This window comes from Mandrillus leucophaeus, unplaced genomic scaffold (genome assembly GCF_000951045.1).
Source record: "Mandrillus leucophaeus isolate KB7577 unplaced genomic scaffold, Mleu.le_1.0 Scaffold289, whole genome shotgun sequence".
NCBI lineage: Eukaryota > Metazoa > Chordata > Mammalia > Primates > Cercopithecidae > Mandrillus > Mandrillus leucophaeus.
The window spans coordinates 1583587-1609737 of NW_012103020.1; the positions used below are offsets into that span (position 1 = coordinate 1583587).

The 26151-nt window shown below is 38.3% G+C and overlaps 1 protein-coding gene across 6 annotated transcripts in view; it reads left to right on the forward strand.

Moving 5' to 3' along the window:
- The window catches only part of ELF2 (E74-like factor 2 (ets domain transcription factor)), an 84615-nt gene extending 65376 nt beyond the window's left edge, over positions 1-19239 (forward strand). For 2 of the 6 annotated variants that reach the window (XM_011985645.1, XM_011985647.1), the window contains 6 exons: positions 3275-3388; positions 4776-4949; positions 9092-9178; positions 15028-15220; positions 16414-16764; positions 17493-19239. In XM_011985645.1, coding sequence (XP_011841035.1) covers positions 3275-3388; positions 4776-4949; positions 9092-9178; positions 15028-15220; positions 16414-16764; positions 17493-18117 — 1544 coding nt within the window. In that variant the 3' untranslated portion in view covers positions 18118-19239. The remainder of the gene's footprint in view (positions 1-3274; positions 3389-4775; positions 4950-9091; positions 9179-15027; positions 15221-16413; positions 16765-17492) is intronic. The other 4 variants (XM_011985646.1, XM_011985648.1, XM_011985649.1 and 1 more) reach the window with 3 other exon arrangements.
- The last annotated feature ends 6912 nt before the right edge of the window (positions 19240-26151 follow it).

Consider the following 26151-nt stretch of genomic DNA (forward strand, 5'->3'; position numbering starts at 1 on the left):
AGGCATGCCCAACCTATAGTAGTATAAGCTTCATGAGGCCGGAGATCTGTTCACACTTGTGTCAGGTTTATAGCACAGGGTCTGGGCACATGGTAAATGTCAGCAACCATTTGTCAGTTGTACATAGAGTATTAGATCTTCTGGCTGATAACTTCATAGGTAATTTATGCTTATTTTATGTTCTCATCCTAAATTTAAAGTATGAATGAGTAAATTTTCTAAGTACGTGTATGTATTTTACTCTAAAATATTTCTGAGATATATTATGTTGAATTTTAGGGGGGAAGGGGAAATTGAGGTCAGAAATATGTGCAAAAATTACCCCTTGAAGAAGAAACTTCCATTGACCTAACAATTTTAATAACACAAAATCATGGTTTTGAAAATGTGCCTCAAACTACCTAAGAATTCAGGGCACGTAATATGTAAGTAACTGTTAGGCAAATTTCATTTTGTTTATAAGCTGAAACATTAAACAATCTGGTAAAATTCTCTTGCTGTATTATTATTGAATACTTGAAGCTCTGATTTTAATATGGTAAAGTTTTAGGGTGTGTCTTAATATAATTACATAAGGAATTAGTTTACCCAGGATAGTTTATTAATAGCACCTAAGACAAGAGCTAAATTGCAACACAAGCAGACTTTAAAGAGAATGCTTGCTAGAATAAATTTTAAAAACTGGAGAATTTGCTTTTCAAGGTTTTTTTTCTTAGTGTATGTGAGTATTGTAGGGAGGCATTTTGAAAAAAATAATTGAGAATAATAATGTATGTTATACTTAATAATGCTAAGTTTTCTTAAAGTTGAACTACACAGGCTGATTGAATCCTTTGCTTCAGTGAAGCTGCAGATAAGAGTAAGCAGGGTCACCTAAAGATAGATTTACTTAGAGGTTTGGCTGCCTCTCTGGAACCATTTAGCTTTGAACAGATTTCCATAAATGGAAAGAGCAACTGGAGAGACCCAGTACCTTGTGGATGATGTGCAACAGGTGGTAAAACAGTCATTGGGTTTTTGAAATAAATGCTTTCCAAATGACTGTTGTTTAAGACTGAGGCTTTAGCATTTAGGGAACTTTGAGACTAACTGGATTTTTTTCCCCCAATTAAAAGTTTCCTAGAAACAGTTTTAAAAGATTCATATCGTTAGTGTGTAGTGCTTATGAATTTGTAATATGACTTTATGAAATTTGTATAAACATTTACTTTTAGTTCCTTTAGGGGATATCTTAGAAAAATCTGTCAAGTTAGAGACTCTTAAATATTCATGTTTCAGAACCTCTTACCAAGATAATTATTCAATATTTTAAGTCAGGGTGTGAAATTAATATATTATAAAGATAATAACATTTGTTCTTGAATTGCTGATTTTCCTGTAAGGTCAGTGGGTTGTCCTTAATTCAGTACATAAAAAGAAATATCTGCCTGGCGTGATGGCTCATGCCTGTAATCCCAGCACTTTGAGAGGCCGAGGCAGTTGTATCACCTGAGGCTAGTAGTTCGAAACCAGCCTGGCCAACATGGTGAAGCCCCGTCTCTACTAAAAATACAAAAATTAGCCGGGCGTGGTGGCATGTGCCTGTAATCCCTGCTACTCAGGAGGCTGAGGCAGGAGAATCTCTTGAACCTGAGAGGTGGAGGTTGCAGTGAGCCGAGATCATGCCACTGCACTCCAGCCTAGGCAACAGAACGAGGCTCCGTCTAAAAAAAAAAAAAATCTGCATGTCTGCTCCATGAAAAGTCTATGTTGGGAACCATGGCATATGTAAAGATTGGTTAAGCTAGCCCCCCAGACCTCAAGAAGTTTACAGTCTTACAGGAATGATAAGAAATTATCATATTCTTGCCCTATGAAACAGGAAATTGAAGTTTGATAGAGATTAAGTTGCTTACCTCAGGTAACAGAAATAAGTGGCAGAGACTGGAACCCAAGCTGTTGGACCTGAAAGCTCAAACCACTGCTGTACACATTGTTTACAAGTAACATAATCAGCAAAGCATAAAGGAAGTGTTAGAAGAAGAGAAATACAAAGGGTGGTAGAATTTGAAGGCTTCGTGGGAAGAATAAACTCTAAGAAAAAGTCTTAGGTTAAAACCCACTGAGGCTCTGAAGAGAGCAAGGTTAATTTTAAAGAAAGTTCCCAAGTACTCTGGCAGTAAATCTAATGCATGTTGTTATCCATCTTTAGGCAGCCGTGCCTGGAGAGTACAGTCGTCCCTCAGTATACCTGGGGTATTGGTTCCAGGATGCCTCCTCCACCTGGCAGATACTGAAATCCTAGAATGCTCAATCAAGTCCCTTATACAAAATGCTGTAGTATTTACATTGTATTTTTAATTGTTGAATTTTTTTTATTGCCTCTCCCTCCCCTGCAATATTTTCAATCTGAGGTTGGTTGAATCTGCTGATGTGGAACCCTTAGATATGGAGGGCTTACTCAGTCATTCAAGAGAGTCTGTAAGAATTGAATTAATTGATTAAATTAATTTATTGATTAAATTAAATTAACTTGGCGTGATACATCAAAATATGTAATTGCCCTCACAGGGTTGTTAATCTACAACCAGCCTCTCCCTGCCCCTTCCTCCCTTCCTACAAGTTAGTATTGGCCTAAAATTGATGCAGGGTTCAAATTTCAAGGATCTTTCTTTGTTTTCCTTTGAGTAAGATTCAGAAACTTCTCAGTAATTTCTTTTGTTACTGTTTTGAGACAGTCTCACTCTGTCGCCCAGGCTGGAGTGCAGTGGTGCGACCTCGACTCACTGCAACCTCTACCTCCTGGGTTCAAGCAATTCTCCAGCCTCAGCCTCTCGAGTAGCTGGGAATTAACAGGTGTGTGCCACCATGCTCAGCTAATTTTTGTATTTTTTGGTAGAGATGGGGTTTCACCATGTCGGTCAGGCTGGTCTTCAACTCCTGACCTCAGGTGATCTACCCTCCTTGGCCTCCCAGAGTGCTGGGATTACAGGCGTGAGCCACCGTACCTGGCCAACTTCTCAGTAATTTCTAATCAATGTCATTGGTAACTTTATAATCAACATTCATTTTATATCAGTATTCATTTTATAAAATGTAGATACTAGCTTTTAAAAAATTATTTCTGTAATTTATATAGACAAACAGATACCAATGGCTTAGAGTTACTCGTGTTATTTTATATTTATTTAGTTTTCATTTCTCTTTCAGGAGTGAATATGTTTATTTCTTAGTAATATGTTTTAGTCATATGTTTAGTGTATTTTTAATTGAGTAGAACTTATTTTTCCTCCAGTGGAAGCATCAGTTCATAGCAGTAATGCACACTGTACAGATAAGACAATTGAAGCTGCTGAAGCCCTGCTTCATATGGAATCTCCTACCTGCTTGAGGGATTCAAGAAGTCCTGGTATGTAAACTGTTCATTCTTATGTTAAACGTGTCATACTACTTCATATGTCTAAAATAAAGTTTTGTTTTTTTAATCCAAGGGGATTGTTGGGAATTCTCAAAGATACATTATACATGAATATATGACAGCAGTAATTGAACTTTATTTGTCAAGGCCTCCAAGTCTTAAATACTTAATTTTCCTAACAAATGATACAGAAAATACCCACTATAGGTAGACAAATATTTATTAAATAGCTATTTATACTGTAATGTCTATTTCCTTAACTCTGGACAAGTTATAAGCCTTCATAGTCCTTCAGAGTATGATAGATGGGAGCAGTTGCCTGTTAGGACCACTTTCAATCCTTTATTCAGTGATAAACAGGCAGTAACTCCGGAGAACCACATATGGTAGAGAGCGAAGGGAACTTTTGCCATATTTTTCACACATCTTTCAGATTGTGAGTTTTTATTTTTTTGTGGTCCCTCTTAGTCTTTAAGAACAAGCTTGATAGTCATTTTGTACAATTCTGATTTGTCCTAAATTTAATGCCCAAATGTTAATTTGACTTGATACAAAAAGACTAGCTCACCTTCTCGTTGGGATTTACAATAAGAGCAACCATACTTCTTAATTTGAATAGAATCCTGTGTATTACTCAGAGATATGAGAATAAATTTGCAGCATTTTTGGTCAATCTATTAATCTAAGATAGTATGTATTAAGTGTATCTCTTAATTGAAATAGAAATGTCTTATCTTGGTTATTTGTGCATATTCGAACGAAGCCAGGGCAACATTATTGCATGTGCTAGAATACCAGATAACAATCTGTACCTACTGTTTTGGTGACTAAAACATCAGGACTCTTATATTAAATAAAACTTTAAATACTGAAAGGTAATATTTCTTGTCTGTAATGAGCAAGTTTTCCTTTTCATATTCTAAAATGAAGTATAGGTGCTTGTGTTTTACTGAGTACATATTTACAAATCTTTGAAATTTTGAGCCACATATTACCTGTTAAAAAATAATGATGGCTAAGTGGATAGAAAGTAATTATTAACTAACTCACTATTATACTATTATTTTCAAATGCTTTCACAACTATTAGAATAATTTAGAATTTTTCTACATTGAGTTTGAAAGTATAAGTGTGAAAGAGTGGGGTGACTACTCATGGTCCTTGCTTTACCCAGAGAATTAACATTTTTCCTTTAAGTTGATTTTCCTTGCATTTATTTTCCTTGTATAGTTTAAATCATATTGAATATTCAGCAAATTAGCTCTTATCCTGCTTTGATTAATTCTTAATAAATCTCACCTCTTCTAAATATTGAACTATCCACATAAGAAACATTGATGGGGGTGGGAAATTTTAATTTTTCAACTTTTTTTTATAGTGGAAGTGTTTGTTCCTCCTTGTGTATCAACTCCAGAATTTATCCATGCTGCTATGAGGCCAGATGTCATTACAGAAACTGTAGTGGAGGTGTCAACTGAAGAGTCTGAACCAATGGATACCTCTCCTATTCCAACATCACCAGATAGCCATGAACCAATGAAAAAGAAAAAAGGTAGAGTATATTTATACATTTCTGAGAAGGCAGGTGAAAATTTTTTTCTTACCTTTTTCCTCATCAAGGGACATAGAAAATAGTATATGCTGTAGATTTAAGATTGATGTTATCTTAACTAGATATTCTCAAATAATCAACATTGAGATTTTAATTTAGTGTTTTAACATACTCATACTGTTTAAAGGAGATAGTATGTAAGGCTTGAGGATAATTGTGTGACAATGATATCTAACAGGTGTTCGACACACAGAAGACAGATCAGAGATTCCCTGCACCTTGTCTTACTCCATCTTCTCCTTGTTGATCCTTTTATGGGTACTTGGTTACTTAAAAAAAAAACCACACACACACACACACACACACACACCATTTTATTCTTTATTTTACAAAGTCTTGTCTTCTCTTGCTTTCATGGATATTTTTTAAAAAGCCAGGCACACCTTTAGTCCCAGCTGCTCAGGAGGTGAGAGGATTGCGTGAGCCCAGGAGTTTGAGGCCAACCTGGGCAACATAGCAAGACCCTATCTCAAAAAACCTAAATAAACAGTGAGAGAGATATATATATGTATGTCATACTGTATATATTATATATCACTTATATGCTAGATACAATATATGATACATAGTGTGATTTATATACTATATATTATATATCATTTATTATATATCATGCTGTTTTTACCTTATACCTTCTGCTTTGAAGCACTAAGAATGCTGATAGAGACTTCTGATTAGCATAAACTCACCAGTGGGTAAAGAGCATTTCCACTTACTATTTGACTCCTGCTGAAATTTCTGCTCCCCTCATCCCAATAGCACATTTTCAACATCATGAGGACATGGGCAGTGAGTCTTTTTCTGTTGAAATCAAGGGTAAAATTGGAAAGAAATGACATTCTGAGTAATTGAGTACTCACCTAATTCTCCTTTCTTCTCTAACTCTTCACATTTTAGAGTAAAATAAAGGTAAAAATAAAGGTGCATTTGAAATAATGGTATTTCCTTTTATTCATTAAATATAGTGTTTCAGATTGCCACAGTGTGTACCATTCTGTGGTCATTATTGTAAGGGAGATGAGAATAAGACAGTGTCTTCCCACTTGCAATACATATAGATTATATGCATCTCGAGAGAGGTATACATGAGAGAATTTAGGAGGAAGAATTACTTCCTGATGTAATCATTTAAAAACAAAAGGCATACATATAAATAGCCTTATTTACCCACTGCCTGCTATAGCACTTGGCTGGTTGCATCCAATGAGAGCTGTCACAAAATACTTAAGAAATGTTTGTTTAGATTTAATGCTGGGCACGATGGCTCATGCCTGTAATCCCAGCACTTTGGGGGTCTCAGGTGGGCAGATCACTTGAGGTCAGGAGTTCATGACCAGCCTGGTCAACATGATGAAACCCTGTCTCTACTAAAAATGCAAAAATTAGCCGGCTGTGGTGTTACATGCCTATAGTCCTAGCTATTCGGGAGGCTGAGGCAGAAGAATCGCTTAAACCCGAGAGGTGGAGGTTGTAGTGAGCTGAGATTGCACCAGTGCACTGCAGCCTGGGTGACAGAGTAAGACTCTGTTTCAAAAAAAAAAAAAAAAAAAAACCCACACACATTTAAAGGAAGATGGAAAAGACCATGAAAAACGGGCCATGTTGGGAGCCAGGATATATGATATTCTATAAACCAGGAAATACTTTGCCAATTTAATAACAATTTTATTTATTTCTGTGAAAGCTCTTAATGACCATTTAAAAATTACAAGCCTGGGTGTGGTGGCTCACGCCTGTAATTCCAGCACTTTGGGAGGCTGAGGCAGGAGGATTGTTTGAGCTCAGGAGTTTAAGACCAGCCTGAGCAACATAGTGAGACTTCATCTCGAGGAATTAAAAAAAATTAGCCAGGTATGGTGGCACATGCTTGTAGTCCTAGCTACTCGGGAGGCTGAGGCAGGAGGATCGCTTAAGCCTGGGAGGCTACAGTGAGCCATAATCGTGCCACTGCATTCCAGCCTGGGTGACAGAGTGAGACCCTGTCTCAAAGAAAAAAAAAAATACATGTAACCATTCTGTCTGTACTTATTACCGTAAGGGAGACAATGAAGAGTAAGAGCATCATTATTTATATTTTTGTGGTTAAGTACATTTGGGATATGCAAACTTAGATAGGTTATTTTTTAATAGCAGTCCCTCTTTTTATTTTGAGATCCTTTAATATACTAATGTACATTGTGGATCTTGCTATCTTCCAAGAGAAGATAGCGTATGGTGTTCTAAAAGTTAATATGAATATAGAACCCATTTTCCTACGGAGGTAATTTATTAAGGAACATGACTTTGGACGTGCAGCTTTATGAGAAAATAAATTAAACCTTTTTGCACTAACTTTACTAAATTGGGCTTTTGTGCTAGAATTTAGGAGATGCTGAAGATATTAGTTTTATTACTGTCTGATTCATATGTATAAATATTATTTAAATTGAGTAATTAAGCTGTATTCTAACAGAGACCAGTGAACTTTCTGTTTTATTTTTTGTTGCAAACAGACTTCTTGATTAGAATTACCAGAATTCTAAAGTATATCTGTGCATTTTGAAATACAGATGTTCAGATGCTTTAACTAGTTCTTTATATAATTAATTATATAGATTAATATAATTAATTTAATGTTTCCTATTGAAGAATAGAGTGACATCAGAAATCTCAGATGTAGAACAATCACCAAATCAGTAATAATATATTTGATCGTGTCTGTAATCCAGCACTTTGGCAGGCTGAGGCGGGCAGATTGCCTGAGCTCAGGAGTTCAAGATCAGCCTGGGCAAACATGGTAAAACCCGTCTCTACAAAAAATATAAAAATTAGCCGGGCGTGGTGGTGCATGACTTAGTCCCAGCTACTTAGGGGGCTGAGGCGGGAGGATTGCTTGAACCCAGGCTGTAGTGAGCCATGTTCGCACCACTGCTCTCCAGTCTGGGTGACAGAGTGAGACTCCATCTCTTAAAAAAAAAAGTGTGTGTGTGTATATATATATATATTTGATTTTAAAATACAGCATACTTACGTATTTCCAGTTTATTTCTTGAGTCTGCCTCTCACCTGCCAGTGTTCATCCATCTGTACTCAGGATTGAATGTAGCTCATTCAGGCTTAATCCTCTTTTGTGTAGAAAAGTATATAGCCCTTATTTTTTCTATTCATTGTGGATGCTAGTCTATCTGAGAGAGCCTTATGGCAAAAATGAGGAGGAACAAAAGGGAAGGACACAAACCTTTATTAGACATAAAAAGCACTTGGAAGTGTTTTTACCCTTGTAATGTATCTGCATGTGGAAGTGGGGAAATTGAAACACTTATGCTTACATTCTGGTGAATTAACTGATCCAGAGCAGTAGAGAGTGTTTGTTGTTTTTTACTTTTCCTCATTTGAGTTCAAAGAGCTTTGCAAATTATCAGATCTTCTGCAATAAGTTGCTAAAGCTGTTTCTCCCAATCCTATAGAACAGAAAACAAATTAAGTTTTTACTAGGATTTGTTTCTATTGCTACACTAATATAAAAGGTTGGCAAGGCCATGTACGGTGGCTCATGCCTGTAATTCTAGCACTTTGGGAAGCCAGGGCGGACGGATCACGACGTCAGGAGATCGAGACCATCTGGCTAATATGGTGAAACCCTGTCTCTACTAAAAATACAAAAAATTGGCTGGGTGTGGTAGCAGGCGCCTGTAGTCCCAGCTACTTGGGAGACTGAGGCAGGAGAATTGCTTGAACCTGGGAGGCAGAGGTTGCAGTGAGCCGAGATCGTGCCACTGCACTCCAGCCTGGGTGACAGAGCAAGACTCCATCTCAAAAAAAAAAGGAAAAAAAAAAAAGATTGGCAAATCAAGGCTCTGACCAATGTATATGGCAATCGAGGCTGTGCCAATGTGTATGACAGAGATTACTACTCACTGCTGTAATCTAAAATACAGAACTGTTTTTAGTACTCCTTTTAGAAGCAGCTTTTCATACAGAGTATATTTATCTACAAATTAGTGTCCATTTAAATGAATAATGTGTAATCAGAAAGTCTGCTAATCATGCCTCTCATATTTTTCTTGTTTTCAACATATGGTTTCAATATCTTATTTTTTCAGTTGGCCGTAAACCAAAGACCCAGCAATCACCAATTTCCAATGGGTCTCCTGAGTTAGGTATAAAGAAGAAACCGAGAGAAGGAAAAGGTAATGTGGGGAGGGTTGCTTTGGAAGTGAGATGATTTTTTTTCAGTTAGGTGACATTTTTGCATTTGTAAGAAAATTATTTCTAGTACATGCACATATGAGAATACTGTCGTTGGTAATAGTTCTTAATAAGGGATGTATCAGCATCATGGGGGGAGCTTTTTCAAAATACCTTTGCCTAGTTCCTACACCACAGAGATTGTGTAGCCATAGTTATATCATGGGGGATATAGGGACTTTTGGAAAAGTCCTAAAGAAGTCTGATACATATTCTCCTTAACCATTGACTTAGGGGATATGTGTATGTATAATAGCACCCATTCTCATATATAGGTACCCGTAATTCCAAGGGGTTTACAACTAAGCCTTGTTTCTAATAGATAATTTCTTTCTTTTACTATTTTTGTGAGACAGTGTCTTGCTGTGTTGCCCAGGCTGGTGTGTGGTGGTGTGAACATGGCTTACTGCAGCCTTGACCTCTTGGGCTTAAGCAATCTTCCTGCCTCGCCTTCTGAGTTGCTGGGACCACAGGCGCATGCCACTCTCCCTGGCTAATTTTTTTTTTATTTTTAATTTTTTTTAGTTTTTTGTAGAGATGAGGTCTTACTATGTCACCCAGGCAGGTCTTAAACTCCTAGGCTCAAGTGATCCTTCCGCCTCAGCCTCTGAAAGTGCTGGGACTACAGGCATGAGCCACCGCACCTAGCCTGATACATAACTTCTTTTTTTTTTTTTTTTTTTTTTTGGTGAGACGGAGTCTCTCTCTGTCGTCCAGGGTGGAGTGCAATGGCCGGATCTCAACTCACTGGAAGCTCCGCCTCCCGGGTTCACGCCGTTCTCCTGCCTCAGCCTCCTACAGGCGCCCGCCACCACGCCCAGCTAGTTTTTTGTATTTTTTTAGTAGAGACGGGGTTTCACCGTGTTAGCCAGGATGGTCTCGATCTCCTGACCTCGTGATCCGCCCATCTCGGCCTCCCAAAGTGCTGGGATTACAGGCTTGAGCCACCACGCCCGGCCCTCATAACTTCTTAACTGTTTAGAAGCAATGCAAGAATTCAAGGCGAGCTAAATTTTAATTTTCCAGTCAACAAATTTCAGTCACATCAGTTACAATTCAGAACAAAACCATGCTTATTTGCTTCTTTATTGACTGACTTTTACAGACAGGGCTGGAATGCAGTGGCGTGACGGTAGCTCACTGCAGCCTTGTACTACTCTGCTTATAGCCTCCCAAGTAGCTGGGACTACATGCACACACCACCGCACCCAGCTAATTTTTTTTGTTTGTTTTTTTAAGAGATGGGGTCTCATGCTTTGTTGCCCAGGCAGGTCTCGAACTCCTGGCTTCAAGAGATCCTCCAGCCTCACACTCCCAGAGTGCTGAGATTATAAGCATGAGCCACTGCCCCTTGTCTATTTTTGCTTTAGAATTTGTGTATCCTGATTAAAGATAAAAACAGCACCAAATCTCCCCCATTCTGTGCTTTCTTAATTTGTCGAATAAGATGATTTCAAGTGACATTTCTTTTTAATATTATTTTTATTACTTTTTTATTACCTTTTTTAAAATTTTGTTTTAAAATCTTCTGTAGAAACAGGATGTCCCTATTTTGCCCTGGCCTCAAGCGATCCTCCCATATTGGCCTCCCAAAATGTTGGGATTATAGGCATGAGCCACCACACCTGGCCTTTAATTTTATTGTCACTCAGATTCTGACAGATAAAGTGTCATTTCAGTAGTGGTTTTAGATGTGTTCTGTCTGCCAGTCTGATAACCAAAAATTTATCACTTTCATGAATAAGTGTTTTCAGACCAATATTCAATAGTTGGATAAATTTTACATTAATGTATTTAAATTTATTCTGTCCTTATCAGGTGGTTTGACTTAATAATTTTAAATAATTAAAACAGAAATTAAGTCTAGTTAAAAAAAATTGTCTCCAGTAAGCCTTCCAAGAAATTTGGTATTTCGATAGGCCAAAAAAAACCAAAAAAGTGACATTGAACACTTATTCAGGAACTGGTGACCCAGTTTGGGGGAGGCTTAGGATACTTTTCTTACCTCCTTGTTTGTCTTTGGTTGTTGTACACTTCTAACATCTTAGGTTTCCTCTTTTAATTTATATTGAAAACTTTAAAAGTTAACATAGCAGTAAATATTAGAAAACTAAACTATAAATATACAGTTATTACTATTGTCTTTTAAATAATTCTTATCCTCAGTGGTATCACTTATACTCGAACATCTTTTGCTTAAGACTGGAGAAAAAGTCTGTGACCAGTTTTTACCAATTTAAATCATATCTCGTTACAATTTCAGTCTTGTATTAAATTTGAGGCAGTGTGTTATAATGTAATTAATTAAAGCTATTACAGTCAAACCTATATTCAAAATCCAGCCAGTGTTTTTTCTTTTGTAAAATTATGATAATAATGTTTGTCATAGGCAAATTCCTTGTTACCTGGTAAAGAAAGCTTCTCTTTCTGAATCCTGTTTTCCCTAAAATCAGAAATAGAATTTTTAATAATTTTTTTCTTTAGAGATAGGGTCTCACTCTTGTCACCCAGGCTGGAATACAGTGACATGATCATGACTCACTGCAGCCTCAACCTCCCAGGCTCAAGTATTCTTCTGCCTCAGCCTCAAGTAACTAGGACCACAGGCACATACCACCATGTCTGGCTAATTTTAAAATTTTTTGTAGAGACGGGTCCCCCTATGTTGCCTAGGCTATTCTCATACTCCTAGGCTCAAGTGATCCTTCAGCCTTGGCCTCCTTAGAATTGTTCATTTTAACTTGGGGATGGCAACGTGGGTGCAGTGAGTATTTAAAGATAATCTGAGGGGTTTTGATGAGTTTAATTCAAAACATGGAAACATTCAGATATCTTATGTGCAAGGCATTGTCTATATTATACAAAAATTTCTTCCAGATAAAATCTTTACTCACACTTACTACTATGTGAACAAAATAAAAATGCCCCAGCTACACATTTTTATGTAACTGATGATTATACATGGTTTATTTTAATAGTTTTTAAGGTAGTGATGCTGATGTAATAGAATCCTAGAGATACAAATGTAACATTGTGAAGTTGAAAGTCAGCTTTTTTTTTTTTTTGAGATGGATTTTAGCTCTTGTTGCCCAGCCTGGAGTGCAATGGCGCGATCTCAGTTCACCGCAACCTCTGCCTCCTGGGGTCAAGCGATTCTGCTGCCTCAGCCTCCCGAGTAGCTGGGATTACAGGCATATGGCACCACACCTGGCTAATTTTTATATTTTTAGTAGAGATGGGGTTTCTCCATGTTGGTCAGGCTGGTCTCAAACTCCTGACCTCAGGTGATCCGCCCACCTTGGCCTCCCAAAGTGCTGGATTACAAGTGAGAGCCACCACGCCTGGCCGAAGGTCAGCTTTTTTAGGTCAACAGATGCATAATGGGCTCAACTCTGCGTTATTAATGAATTTACTGGATTTTCAGGGAAAGCCACAGTGAAAGTGAAATGCCAGAGAAAAAACATCAGTATTTTGATTGAAGGTGTTGGGGTAGTGGTGGCCGTTTCGGGACTCTTTTCTCTTCTTCTTTTTTTCTTGAGATGGAGTCTCGTTCTGTTGCTCAGGCTGGAGTGCAGTGGCGTGATCTTTGCTCACTGCAACATCCGCCTGCCGGGTTCAAGTGATTCTCCTGCCTTTGCCTCGCAAGTAGCTGGGATTACAGGCACCTGCCATCATGTCTGGCTAATTTTTGTATTTTTGTAGAGATAGAGTTTCACCATGTTGGCCAGGCTGGTCATGAACTCCTGACCTCAGGTGATCTGCCCACCTTGACCTCCCAAAGTGCTGGGATTACAGGCGTGAGCCACCATGCCCAGCCTTCTGTTCTTCTATTAATAAGAACTTGGCATCTAGAGGTTATGAAGGGAATAAAATAAAAACAACCTGAAAAGCCTCTTCTCATGACTGCTGCCCACTACTCTCCCCTCCTTAATAAGGGAAAAAAGAGTGTGATACTTTCTTCCTTTTGGGATTAATTTTTTTATTTTACTTACCCAGATTCCTTTTCGTTCTTTTATGCACATCCTAGCCATCTTCCAAGACTTCATGATGGCCTCTCAGTCCACTTTATTTTCACTCCTAGAATCCCACAGACATTATTTTCTATGATTACTTGGGATATAGTTAATTATGCATTGCTTTGTGATAGACCTTATATTGTTTCAAATTGTTATTTATTTCTTGCATTGTTGTTTAACTTGTCATCTACTTTCTTTTCCCTTCTCAACTAAATTATAAATTCCTTGAGGCAGGGACCAGGTTTTAAATTCATCTCCTTAAGCATGATATGTGATGAATAAGCATTTTGTTCTGCAGAAATATTCTAATATTTCCTCATTTTAAAATTTTTCTAGCAGTGTGATCCAGAGCTAATGTTATAGTTAACATTTGATGAATACTTGACTAGTTTTAAGGAATTACCGTATTTTTCCATTTTAGGACCTCAGATTTTAAGATATAAGTATAGACAATGAAATCCTTTAAATATTATCTTCCGTCTACTGGGTGTAATCAGTAGAAAGTGATTAGAAATTTTTTTTTTAATCTGTTTTTAGAGGCAGTAATGTTCTTTTTTTTTTTTCTTTTTCCTGAGACAGTTTCACTCTGTCATCCAGGCTGGAGTACAGTAGTGCGATCTCAGCTCACTGTAACCTCTGCTTCCTGGGTTCAAGCGATTCTCATGCCTCAGCCTCCCAAGTAACTGGGATTACAGGTGCACGCCACCATGCTCAGCTAATTTTTATACTTTTAATAGAGATGGGGTTTCACCATGTTAGCCAGGCTGGTCTCAAACTCCTGACCTCAGGTGATACGCCCGCCTCCCAGCCTCCCAAAGTGCTGGGATTACAGGCGTGAGCCACCACATCCAGCCAACAGTAAAGTTCTTTGCTATCAAGTCTTAATTGACTGGTAGTACAGAGGAAAATGATAAGAAAATGCTTAAAGGGTTGAGGGTAGTTTGCACTTATAATATATATACCTCAGAGTTCATGCCTGTAGGTGAATCAAAGAAAAGTAAGTTTCTTACAAAAAGATCCTAGGTCTGGTGCCTAAAAGTTTTACACATTTCATTGCATTTTGCTTGCCTATCCAACAAAATTACTAAGTACCTTTTGATGAATTTTGATCATGGAATTTAGGCTTATATGATAAACAAAGGTGTAAACAAATTTATTTTATTCAGAGTTTAAATCTGTATAAACTAATAAACTTGATTCTGTTTAATTCAGGTTAACTTTGCCTAAGCAATTATGCCTTTGCCTTTACTGAACTCAAAATCTAGGATAGGGTGATATGTAATGTACAAACGCCAGAATCTGTATTTTAGCATCGTAACTGTAAGCATACGTAGGAGATACCATTTTTTAAAAGTAGAAACAGGCTGGACGCAGTGGCTCATACCTGTAATCCCAGAATTTGGGGAGCCTAGGCGGGTGGATCACCTGAGGTCAGGAGTTCAAGACCAGCCTGGCAAACATGGTGAAACCCTGTCTCTACTAAAAATACAAAAATTAGCCCGGTGTGGTGGAATGTGTCTGTAATCCGAGCTGCTCGGGAGGCTGAGGCAGGAGAATTGCTTGAACCTGGGAGGTCGAGGTTGCAGCGAGCCGACGTTGTGCCACTGCACTCCAGCCTAGATGACAGAGCAAGTCTCCGTCTCCGAAAAAAAAAAATGTAGAAACAAGTATATTCAGGATTTTTAAGTTACGATGAAGGACACTTTATTTGCTTTTAATTATGTATTTAATTATGTTAATGAATTTGTAATCAATGTCTGTCATTGTTTTTAAAGGAAACACAACCTATTTGTGGGAGTTTCTTTTAGATCTACTTCAAGATAAAAATACTTGTCCCAGGTATATTAAATGGACTCAGAGAGAAAAAGGCATATTCAAGCTGGTGGATTCAAAGGCTGTCTCTAAGCTTTGGGGAAAGCATAAGAACAAACCAGACATGAACTATGAAACCATGGGACGAGCTTTGAGGTAAAAATGCAAATGAGCTAATATTCACACAAAATGTATGTATTTCTTTATATTGTCTATTAGCTGTTTAAAGAGAAGCTGAAAATCCTTTACAACTTTTAACTTTGGGGGATATTCTAGAGGAGCATCTTAGATTTGGAAGTAGATGGGGAGATAGGAGTTTAGTCTACATGCTTATAATTTTAACATAATTGGAAAATTCATTTTTGCAGAAAATGTGCTTTTGTACTTAGGACTATTTCTTAATAGAAATTGTGAAGTTGTAGGCTTAAAAAAAATTAAGCCTAAACAAATTATGGTTCCTAAAGTTAATTTGTATTTTAGTTTTTAGGAGTTTGTCATAAATGGATTTATGTTGATAGGAAAATTTAAGTTTTATCAGTTTAGCCGGGCATGGTGGCTCATGCCTATAATCCCAGCACTTTGGGAGGCTGAGGCGGGCGGATCACCTGAGGTCAGGAATTCAAGACCAGCCTGGCCAACGTGGGGAAACCCCATCTCTACTAAAAATACAAAAATTAGTCGGGTGTGGTGGTGCTCACCTGTAATCCCAGCTATTCAGGAGGCTGAGGTAAGAGAATCGCTTGAACCCAGGAAGCAGAGGTTGCAGTGAGCCAAGATAGTGCCATTGCACTCCAGCCTGGGCGACAGAACGAGACTCCGTCTCAAAAAAAAAAAAAAAAAAGAATTATCAGTTTGATAAACCCACAAAATTCTTTCATTGGAAAGTACATGGCTTCTTCTAATTAAAGGTGTTTTTAAGTGAACACATGGTTTATGTGACAGTATTCGCAAATCTCTACTAAGTTTAAGTGTGGCTTAGATAATTTTTCCAGTAATATCAGTTTGTTTTTATAAGCTATGTAAATCAGAAAAGAATTTCTACCAGTGTCAGTATAGTAAAATACTCAATAGTAAGGTAAATTATTTCTTTTAAGAAAATGAATGAACTTTTAGCTACTTTATAGATCTTAAGTTTGTAGGACCTTGGCGCCAGGTTCCAACCTGATTCCTACTCTAAATTTGTAACCTTTTGAGCAGTCTAGGCAGTAAGAGTTTGTTTTTTTCTCATCTGTTATTAGGGATAAGGGAATGTTTCTATTAGTATGCACTGTACATAGTGTTTTTGGTGGGGGTAGAGTGGGGTGGAGAAATAATATACTTGATTCATTTGGTACATTTTCCCCTTACAGATACTACTACCAAAGGGGAATTCTTGCAAAGGTTGAAGGACAGAGGCTTGTATATCAGTTCAAGGATATGCCCAAAAACATAGTGGTCATAGATGATGACAAAAGTGAAACCTGTAATGAAGATTTAGCAGGAGCTACTGATGAAAAATCATTAGAACGAGTGTCACTATCTGCAGAAAGTCTCCTGAAAGCAGCATCGTCTGTTCGCAGTGGAAAAAATTCATCCCCTATAAACTGCTCCAGAGCAGAGAAGGGTGTCGCTAGAGTTGTGAATATCACTTCCCCTGGGCACGATGCTTCATCCAGGTCTCCTACTACCAATGCATCTGTGTCAGCAACAGCAGCTCCAAGGTAAGTGAGGCAAACCATTAGTTATAATGTATTTACTTTTTTAAAAAGTCCCCTTGGTGAAAGCGAAATGTCCCTTTGCTTAATATTAGTGTTCTAAGAACCCAGTGTTGTCAGGACTTTGAAAAGTGCTTGATATTTTAATTATATTTTTTATTGTTGTTAAAGTAGATGTCTTGCTGGGTTCAGTGGCTCACGCCTATAATCCTAGCACTTTGGGAGGCCAAGGCAGGAGGATTGCTTGAGGACAGGAGGTCAACACAAGCTTTGGCAACATAGACCTCCTCTCTATAAAATAAAAATAAAAAATTGCTGAGCATGGTGTCACATACCTGTAGTCCTAACTACTCAGGAAACTAAGGCAGAAGAATCACTTGAGCTTAGGATTTGGAGGTTGTAGTAAGCTAAGATTGCACTGCTGTACTCCAGCCTAGGCAGCAGACCGAGACCTTATCTCAAACAACAACAACAACAACAAAAAAAGTAGATGTCTTAAATTACCTGAATTGGTTTTTATGGTTTTATAGATGGAGCTTAATGTAGGCTTTAGTTTTTAAAATATATTTGTGTCATGGTATGTTTGTGTCAGACATCAGGAATTGCCAGTATCTCTGTAAAATTTGGGAGCACTAGTTTTACACATTTTGGATTTGTATTCATCTTTTACTCAGGAGACCTATTTTCTCATTTGGCATTAAATATAATCAGCTTTTTTCTTTCTAATGTACTAGGACAGTTCGTGTGGCAATGCAGGTACCTGTTGTAATGACATCATTGGGTCAGAAAATTTCAACTGTGGCAGTTCAGTCAGTTAATGCAGGTGCACCATTAATAACCAGCACTAGTCCAACAACAGCGACCTCTCCAAAGGTAGTCATTCAGACAATCCCTACTGTGATGCCAGCTTCTACTGAAAATGGAGACAAAATCACCATGCAGCCTGCCAAAATTATTACCATCCCAGCTACACAGCTTGCACAGTGTCAACTGCAGACAAAGTCAAATCTGACTGGATCAGGAAGCATTAACATTGTTGGAACCCCATTGGCTGTGAGAGCACTTACCCCTGTTTCAATAGCTCATGGTACACCTGTAATGAGACTATCAATGCCTACTCAGCAGGCATCTGGCCAGACTCCTCCTCGAGTTATCAGTGCAGTCATAAAGGGGCCAGAGGTTAAATCGGAAGCAGTGGCAAAAAAGCAAGAACATGATGTGAAAACTTTGCAGCTAGTAGAAGAAAAACCGGCAGATGGAAATAAGACAGTGACCCACGTAGTGGTTGTCAGTGCGCCTTCAGCTATTGCCCTTCCTGTAACTATGAAAACAGAAGGACTAGTGACATGTGAGAAATAAAATAGCAGCTCCACCGTGGACTTCAGGCTGTTAGTGGCAGTACTGACATAAACATTTGCAAGGGAAGTCATCAAGAAAAGTCAAAGAAGACTTTAAAACATTTTTAATGCATATACGAAAACAATCAGACTTACTGGAAATAAATTACCTATCCCATGTTTCAGTGGGAAATGAACTACATATTGAGATGCTGACAGAAAACTGCCTCTTACAGTAGGAAACAACTGAACCCATCAATAAGAAAAAGGATTGAAAGGGACCAAGCAGCTCACTACGATATCAAGTTACACTAAGACTTGGAACACTAACATTCTGTAAGAGGTTATATAGTTTTCAGTGGGAGGGGTTGGGATGGGTGATCTTATTGTTACATATAGCAATTTTTGATGCATTTTATATGCATACCAGCAATTATTACTGTGTTCGCACAGTTCTCACTTAACTGGTGCTATGTGAAGACTCTGCTAATATAGGTATTTTAGAATGTGAATTGAAGAATGGATCCCAAAAACTTCAGAAAGAGGATAGCAAAAAAAGATCTAGTGCGATTTTTTATATATATATATATATACACACACACATATATATATATCATATAGCTTAAGCTGATTTAAAACAAAGGCCTTAGACTAATTTTCGGTTTTCTTTCTTGAAATAAGCTAATGGCTTGTTTGTGTAAAGCTTTTTTATTAAAAGAAAAATTTTAAAAATCTTGTACCTAGCACAGTATTGTTATAGAATTTACATGTAACATTTTATATGGTAGTTTAAGTCTGTCAGTTTCTTAATTGTGGACAGATTAACAGTTGGCTCTGGCCTTTTGCTGTAACATGCCTGTGTCACTCAGCCCTGGCATTTGTGCAGACATATCATTTTCAGTTCTGCTGTCACTTGGAAGTTCAGGCTCAGCATGAATTTTTGTCAGGTAGCTCTAATACCTGGAGTTTTCTTTCTTTCTTTCTTTTTTTTTCAGTTGAAGTTTATGAGGGAAATACCAGTGTTCAGATTTGAACTATAATAGTTTGTATATTCAACATTTGAAGTATATTCTATTTTGTTGTACTCTTGTTTCAAAGTGTATTCAAGTAGGTTTTCTGAAATATAGAAATGAAATTTATCTTCTGTTTTGGTCTCTGGTGATATTTTTAACAATATTTAAAAGCCAGCATAGACATGTTTTAGTTAAGAAGTGATAAAATATCTCTATTTCTCCTTCCCAACTACTGCATGAAGAAATTCTACTTGTTTTGTTCCATTATATTAATATTTGGCAAATACCTGCATGTTGCCAGTTTCTTTCTAGTTGTAATGATGAACTATAATGTTCTGCTTAACATAATGAATTTAGTATTTTAGTTGTCTGCACATAAAGAATTTATATTTATAAAACACTTCAAACCATTTGTTTCACAATCAGACCTTTTGTGGATAAAAAGAACAATTACTCTTCTAGCCCTTTTACAGATTAGGAAGTTAAGGTATCTGAAGGATTATATAAACTATGTAATTTCACTACTGTCTGTCACTACATATCTTAATGCTCTTTTCTACTACAAAGAAAAGGTATCTATTTTTACATCTTTTAGAAATTTAGATGAAATCATACTTAACATTTTTTGTCTTTTATTTGTGCATTTGATCACATACTACTTAGGTCAGAGATTGTTTATAACAATTCCCTTTGTAATCTGTTAAACTTTTCCATAAATGTGTTGATGATACTTTTATACAAAAGCTCAAAGAAAAACTCACTTGATTCTTTTCCCATTTGGGAGTTACTCTCAAATTCTACCTCCTTTTAAAACATTTCCAAAATATTTCAGGTTTGAAAATTGATATTAAGTGCTTTGGCACTCAAGTGTATTATCTTGTTTATTGCACTGTGACTTCATTTGTTTAGTCATGTCTTCCGTAATGGTCATTTAGAGCAACAATTATTTTATGCTATACCTACGCCTCTCCCCAAGTGCTAAGCATATTAGACACTCGGGTCAGACATTTATTGATTTTGGGAACATTTGCTGAGAATATAAGTCACATGCTTAAAAACTTTCCTTCTATGCTGGATTCTTAATCGGTTCTAACAGGGTTAAACCAGGGCTATCTAGCTACCTCTGCTACTCTACTGGAAATTTTTTTCTCTTTGATAATCACATCTAAAGTCTAGACCTGGGGCCAGGTGCAGTGGCTCACGCCTGTAATCCCAGCACTTTGGGAGCTGAGGCGGGTGGATTGCTTGAGGCCAAGAGTTTGAGACCAGCCTTGCCAACATGGTGAAACCCCGTCTCTACTAAAAATAGAAAAATTATCCAGGCGTGGTGGTGCATGTCTGTAATCCCAGCTCCTCAGGAGTCTGAGGCACAAGAATCTCTTGAATCTGGGAGGTGGAGGTTGCAGTGAGCCAAGATGATGCTACTGCATTCCCTCCAGCCTGCATGACAGTGAGATTCTGTCTCAAAGAGAGAGAAAAAAAAAAAGTCTAGACTTGGAAACATACATATTGACAGTATATACTGATCAGAATGTTGCAGATTGAAATTATCAATGATGTGCCTCACCCCTGAAATTATCAATGATGTGTCTCACCCCCAACCTTCCTGCCCTTTTAATGTTATGGCTTTTAATCTCAGCCCTTTCAAACTGTAAATCAACATAATTTATAGTTGCTTTTTTGTGTCCAGTCTGTTAGAGGGAAAAAAGCCCACATAACCTTTGCTTGGTGCTACTACATTTTCCAGCCTTACTAGATCTTTAAATTATGATCAGTAGTCTATCAGTTTATTCTTTAGGCCACTTTCCAGCAACAATTCCAGCCTTCACTACCTTTCTCACCAGATAACCAGTATACCTCTATACAGAGAACTTGGTCATGAGCTGTGAATTCCCTCCATTCCTGGACCCCTTGCTACAGATGATTTACTTACTCCAACATCCATCCTTACCACCCGTCTCAGGAAGGAGGTGCCCTTCCTCCTGTACTCAGCATCTCCCTTTCACACCTACTTGGTCTCCTTGCTCCCACAATTAATAGCCTATCATTCTGTCCCTTCTTTTACTTCAAACAGCCTGCAGTCTGAATTCTTGCTTAGAAACAGTTCTCCGTGAGATCTCCAATAACACAGTTGTCAAATTAAACAGACACTTTGGTTCACTTAATCTCATGCCTACTTCTCAAAACTCATTTGGTTTCCCATGTTTACTTTCTGCCTAACCAACTTAATTTTTCTTTGTTCTTTCTGCCTATGGGCTTCTTTTCCTCATAGAATTGTTTTAAGGATTAAATGAGTTAATATATTAAGGATTTGTAACTAGTGTCTGGCACATAGAAAACACTCTTACTGGACGTTTACTATTATTATTTCACTAACATAATTGTTAGATAATCTCACCCATGCCTGTGGTTTTTACTACCAAATCTGTTGTTAAAGCCTAGACTTTGACGCTGTCATTTTTTTTTTTTTTTCCTTTGGAGTGCTTCATGGAATTGCGTGTCATCCTTGCACAGGGGCTGTGTTTAATCTCTGTATCGGTCTAGTATTAGGATATGTGCTGCTGAAGCAGGCACTACTCTGTCTTAGGTGGGTTTATCTAATTGCCACTGGCTATTTCTTCCTGAGTATCCAATTGAGCTCTCTTCCCTCCAAAATCTGTTTCTCTTAGCCCAGTAAATAATACCAGCAACCCCATTACTCATGCTAGAAGCAACCTGGGGGCCATCCTAGATACTTTACCTCCTCTAATCATTAACCAAATTTCTACTCATGGTACCTTCTAAATACCTTCTCTTCCATCCTCCCTGTCTTTCTTTGTCTCACCATTCTCCAGGCTACCAGTTGAAAGCTTTCTAAATGCAGCTTTCATCACTCACGAACCTTTGTGATTGCTTCCGATTCTTCAGTGGCATCTCTTGCTAAAAAGATGCCTAAGCATAGCAATTAAAGTCCTTTGATCTGGGCTCTGCCTATCTCCCCAAGCTTCATTCTCTTGCTACTCCTCTCTTAGACTTACCTGGGCTATAATATTTCATTTTTTCCCAAATATTCTAGGCATTCATACCTCATGAGCCATCCATTGATGGCTTCTTTCTGAACAACCCATTCCTCCTTCACCTACGTTGGAGTTCAGTTTTATTTACTGAGATATGAGGTGACAGACATCAAAATAAAAGTTTCTGAAATAGGCGTGGAAACCATTCAGGTTGGGGAGTGATCTGTGAGTGAGCTCAGAACTTAAAGACTAGAAAGAGTAAAGTATATAAAGATAGGTTGGGGGAAAAAAAAAGAATCAGCAACGGAAGTCAAGAACTATTCATAGAGAATAAACAGGACAGATAAGGTAACATTTCAAGATATGGTGGCAACATCAAGTGCAAAAAGAAAGGCAAAACAAATTAGGCCAAAGAAAAAGCCACTGAGATTCCACTGACAATGAGAGGGCAGTTCCAGTGAGGTGTGGTGGTGAAGCCAGAATGTAAGGGATGGGGCACTTGGTACATTGGCGTGTCTGACACAGCATACACTCAGGAGTGTACATTTCTGATCACATTAACAAGTCATGTCTAATTTCTAATAAGACTAAAGACAAAATTTTGGCCTTGGGGTTATTTATAAGGTCTCCTATGATCCTTTTGCTTTAAGTCTCCTATCCTACTTTTATGAGGGTACTACAGAGCACTTTATTTTTGGGAGGCAAGAGTAACCCTTTAGTTCCACAGCTATCAAAGCAACTTATCCTTTTATTGTAGCTTTTAACCATTCACAGTACTGCAAGTCTTCAGTGGTTGTGATTCATCTAGTCTTCAACCCCTTTGTTACAATCACCGTCCCCCATAATTAAAACATATTCTGTAGGAACTCAGTACACTGTGATGCCAGCCCTAATGGTAGAATAAGATACTGCTCACCCTTTACAAGGGCACTGATTTGCTTCCTATCTGCGTCACACCTCCAAACCTTTGAAACACTCACATGCAGCAGGGAGACTTATTTGAGCACCCACAACTGTCTTTCCGAACACTGCAACTCAGTAGTAATGCTTTGGGTTCAAGACTAAAAAACAGTACATCACAGCTTCCAAAGTGAAAATATAAGTAAAACAGAATTGCTTGGCCAGACGTGTGGCTCGTGCCTGTAATCCCAGCACTTTGGCAGGTCGAGGCAGGTGGATCACGAGGTTAGGAGATCGAGACCATCCTGGCTAACACGGTGAAAGCCCATTTCTACTAAAAATACAAAAAATGAGCAGGGTGTGGTGGCAGGCGCCTGTAATCCCAGCTACTTAGGAGGCTGAGGCAGGAGAATCACTTGAACCTGAGAGGCAGAGGTTGCAGTGAGCCGAGATCACATCACTGCACTCCAGCCTGGGCGTCAGAGCGAGACTCCATCTCAAAAAAAAAAACAAAAACCCCCATAATTGCTTAATGCAAAATACTGCATATCAAAGACAAAACAAAGCTGTGAATTATAAATAGGCTGTAAACTAGCAGCAGAGTTACTTTCTCCCACGATAATTGTTCACATCCATTGCACTGTAGAATCTTTATTTTTTGAGTCAGTCTCGCTCTGTCGCCCAGGCTGGAGTGCACTGGTGCCATCTTGGCCCACTGCAACCTCCGCCTCCTGGGTTCAAATGAGTCTCCGGCTTCAGCCTCCTGAGTAGCTGGGATTACAGGCATGCACAACCACGCCCGGCTCATTTTTTATATTTTCAGTAGAGAGGGGGTTTCACCATGTTGGCCAGGCTGGTCTCAAACTCTTGACCTTAGGTGATCCACCTGCCTTGGCTTCCCAAAGTGCCGGCATTATAGGCGTGAGCCATCACACCCGGCCTGCACTGTTGTATCTTAACTTTGAGAAACTTGTCTATTTCAAGTAAATGATACTGTCACTGCCCAAAAAGGAAAAATACGAATCTATATCATCTCCAAATTATTTCTGAGTTATAGGTCACTAATTCACTTGAATCCAGTGGTTACTTTGCCTCACATTAGAAATACCTGGGAAGCTTTTTGTAAGCCTGTGTCTTAGCTTCTGCTTGATACCAATTACATCAGTGTTTGGGAAAGGGAGCCAGGCATCTTCATTTTTAAAATATCTCTAGGTGATTTCATTGTGCAGCAACATTTTAGAACGACTGCCTTATAGTTACAATAAGGAAAGCTTTAACATTTAGGGTTCTGTGTTCCAACCCAAGTGTTCTAAAAATGGAAAAAGGTAGTCTGAGATATATTATTACAAATGGCTTTTTAAAAACCTACATACTGTGTATTTTATCGATTCTAAAGCCTTTTTCTTACATTTAACATGTCTTTAATTGGGAAGACTCTATAAGAGTCTTATGAAACAGTACACCAAGTTAATGTGCCTTGTCTCTTCAAAGAAATTACTCTGGAAAGCTATATGCTAATTCTAATAATGTTACCATTCAAAATACTTTTAAATGACTTTTTAGAGGAGAATCTAAATTTTACATATATTTAATAGAGACAAATTTCCTGTGGAAGATTTTAGTTTTAAAAAGAACTGCGTCATTTGAAGTTAATGTGATGTGAATCAAGCTAGGTAATGTCATACTTGGTTCAAATGGAGATGTGGCTATGAGATTGACACAAATTTTTTTAAGAGCTTCCATAAAACATATGGAAGCAGTTCCAAAAAGTTTCCCACTGGCCGTGGTGGCTCACGCCTGTAATCCTGGCACCTTGGGAGGCTGAGGTGGGTGTATCACGAGGTCAGGAGATCCAGACCATCCTGGCTAACATGATGAAACCCCGTCTCTACTAAAAATACAAAAAATTAGCCCGCCGTGGTGGCGGGCGCCTGTAGTTCCAGCTCCTCGGGAGGCTGAGGCAGGAGAATGGCATGAACCCGGGAGGTGGAGCTCGCAGTGAGCTGAGATCGCGCCACTGCACTCCAGCCTGGGCGACAGAGCGAAACTCCGTCTCAAAAAAAAAAAAAGTTTCCCAAATATTTTTGGGCAGTGGCAGCAGTAACTCTGATGTGAATTTAAAATTCAAATCAGAATTTTAAGAAAACTTAAGAGATTATTCCTTTATTACAAATGAAGGAAAACTTTTGACTCATCCGTTCAGCTGCTCAGTGGCAGACCTGCAAAGAATTCACCCTGACTCCCAGTTGAGTTTTAGCCTGAACCCTCACTCCCATCCAAAAAAAAGTGGGGGTGGGGGTTGCAGGGAGGGAAACAAGGTTAGCTTTGAATAAGTGTGTTCTATCGTGTAATAATCCTTTCCCACAAACTGAATTTTAAAATATTGCAGAACTTTGCTGGGTGTTCTCAGCAGGTTTACCACTCTGTGGAAACCAGAATCAGATGTCAGACAATGTTCCTTATGTCCAGTCTTATGTCTTCTTCCTTTTTTTTTTTTTTTTTTGGAGACAGTCTAGCTCTAGCTTTGTCATCCAGGCTGGAGTGCTGTGGCGTGATCTCAGCTCACTGCAACCTCTGCCTTCCAGGTTCAAGCAATACTCCCATCTCATCCCCTGGAATAGGTAGGATTAGGCACCTGCAACATGCCCGGCTAATTTTTGTATTTTTAGTAGAGACAGGGTTTTGCCATATTGGCCAGGCTGATCTCGAACTCCTGATCTCAGGTAATCCACCCACCTCAACCTCCCAAAGTGCTGAGATTACAGGCGTGAGCCACCACACCCAGCCCATTTCCACGTGTATGCAAGTTTCTATTCTTGTATACAAGTTGTCTGGATCTTGAAGCCTGACCCTGTGTAATGTGGCAAGATATTTAATCAGTGTCCTGCTTTATTGCTACAAGAGTTTCAGATAGTTTACATATAAGAACAAATGAAAGTCAACAAAAATAAACAGGTACAAGAAATTTCAGTGAAGAAAAGAATTTCAAATAAATTAAAAAAGAAAACTAATACACAGAATATATGCTGTAAAGTGTTACAGTCATTAAAATCCAGCTATATACTGGCTTTGAATATATTGGCAGCCAATAAAGATAAGTTAACCAGTTGAGATTCATACAGGCCAAGTTTACCAGACGCTTAGGAG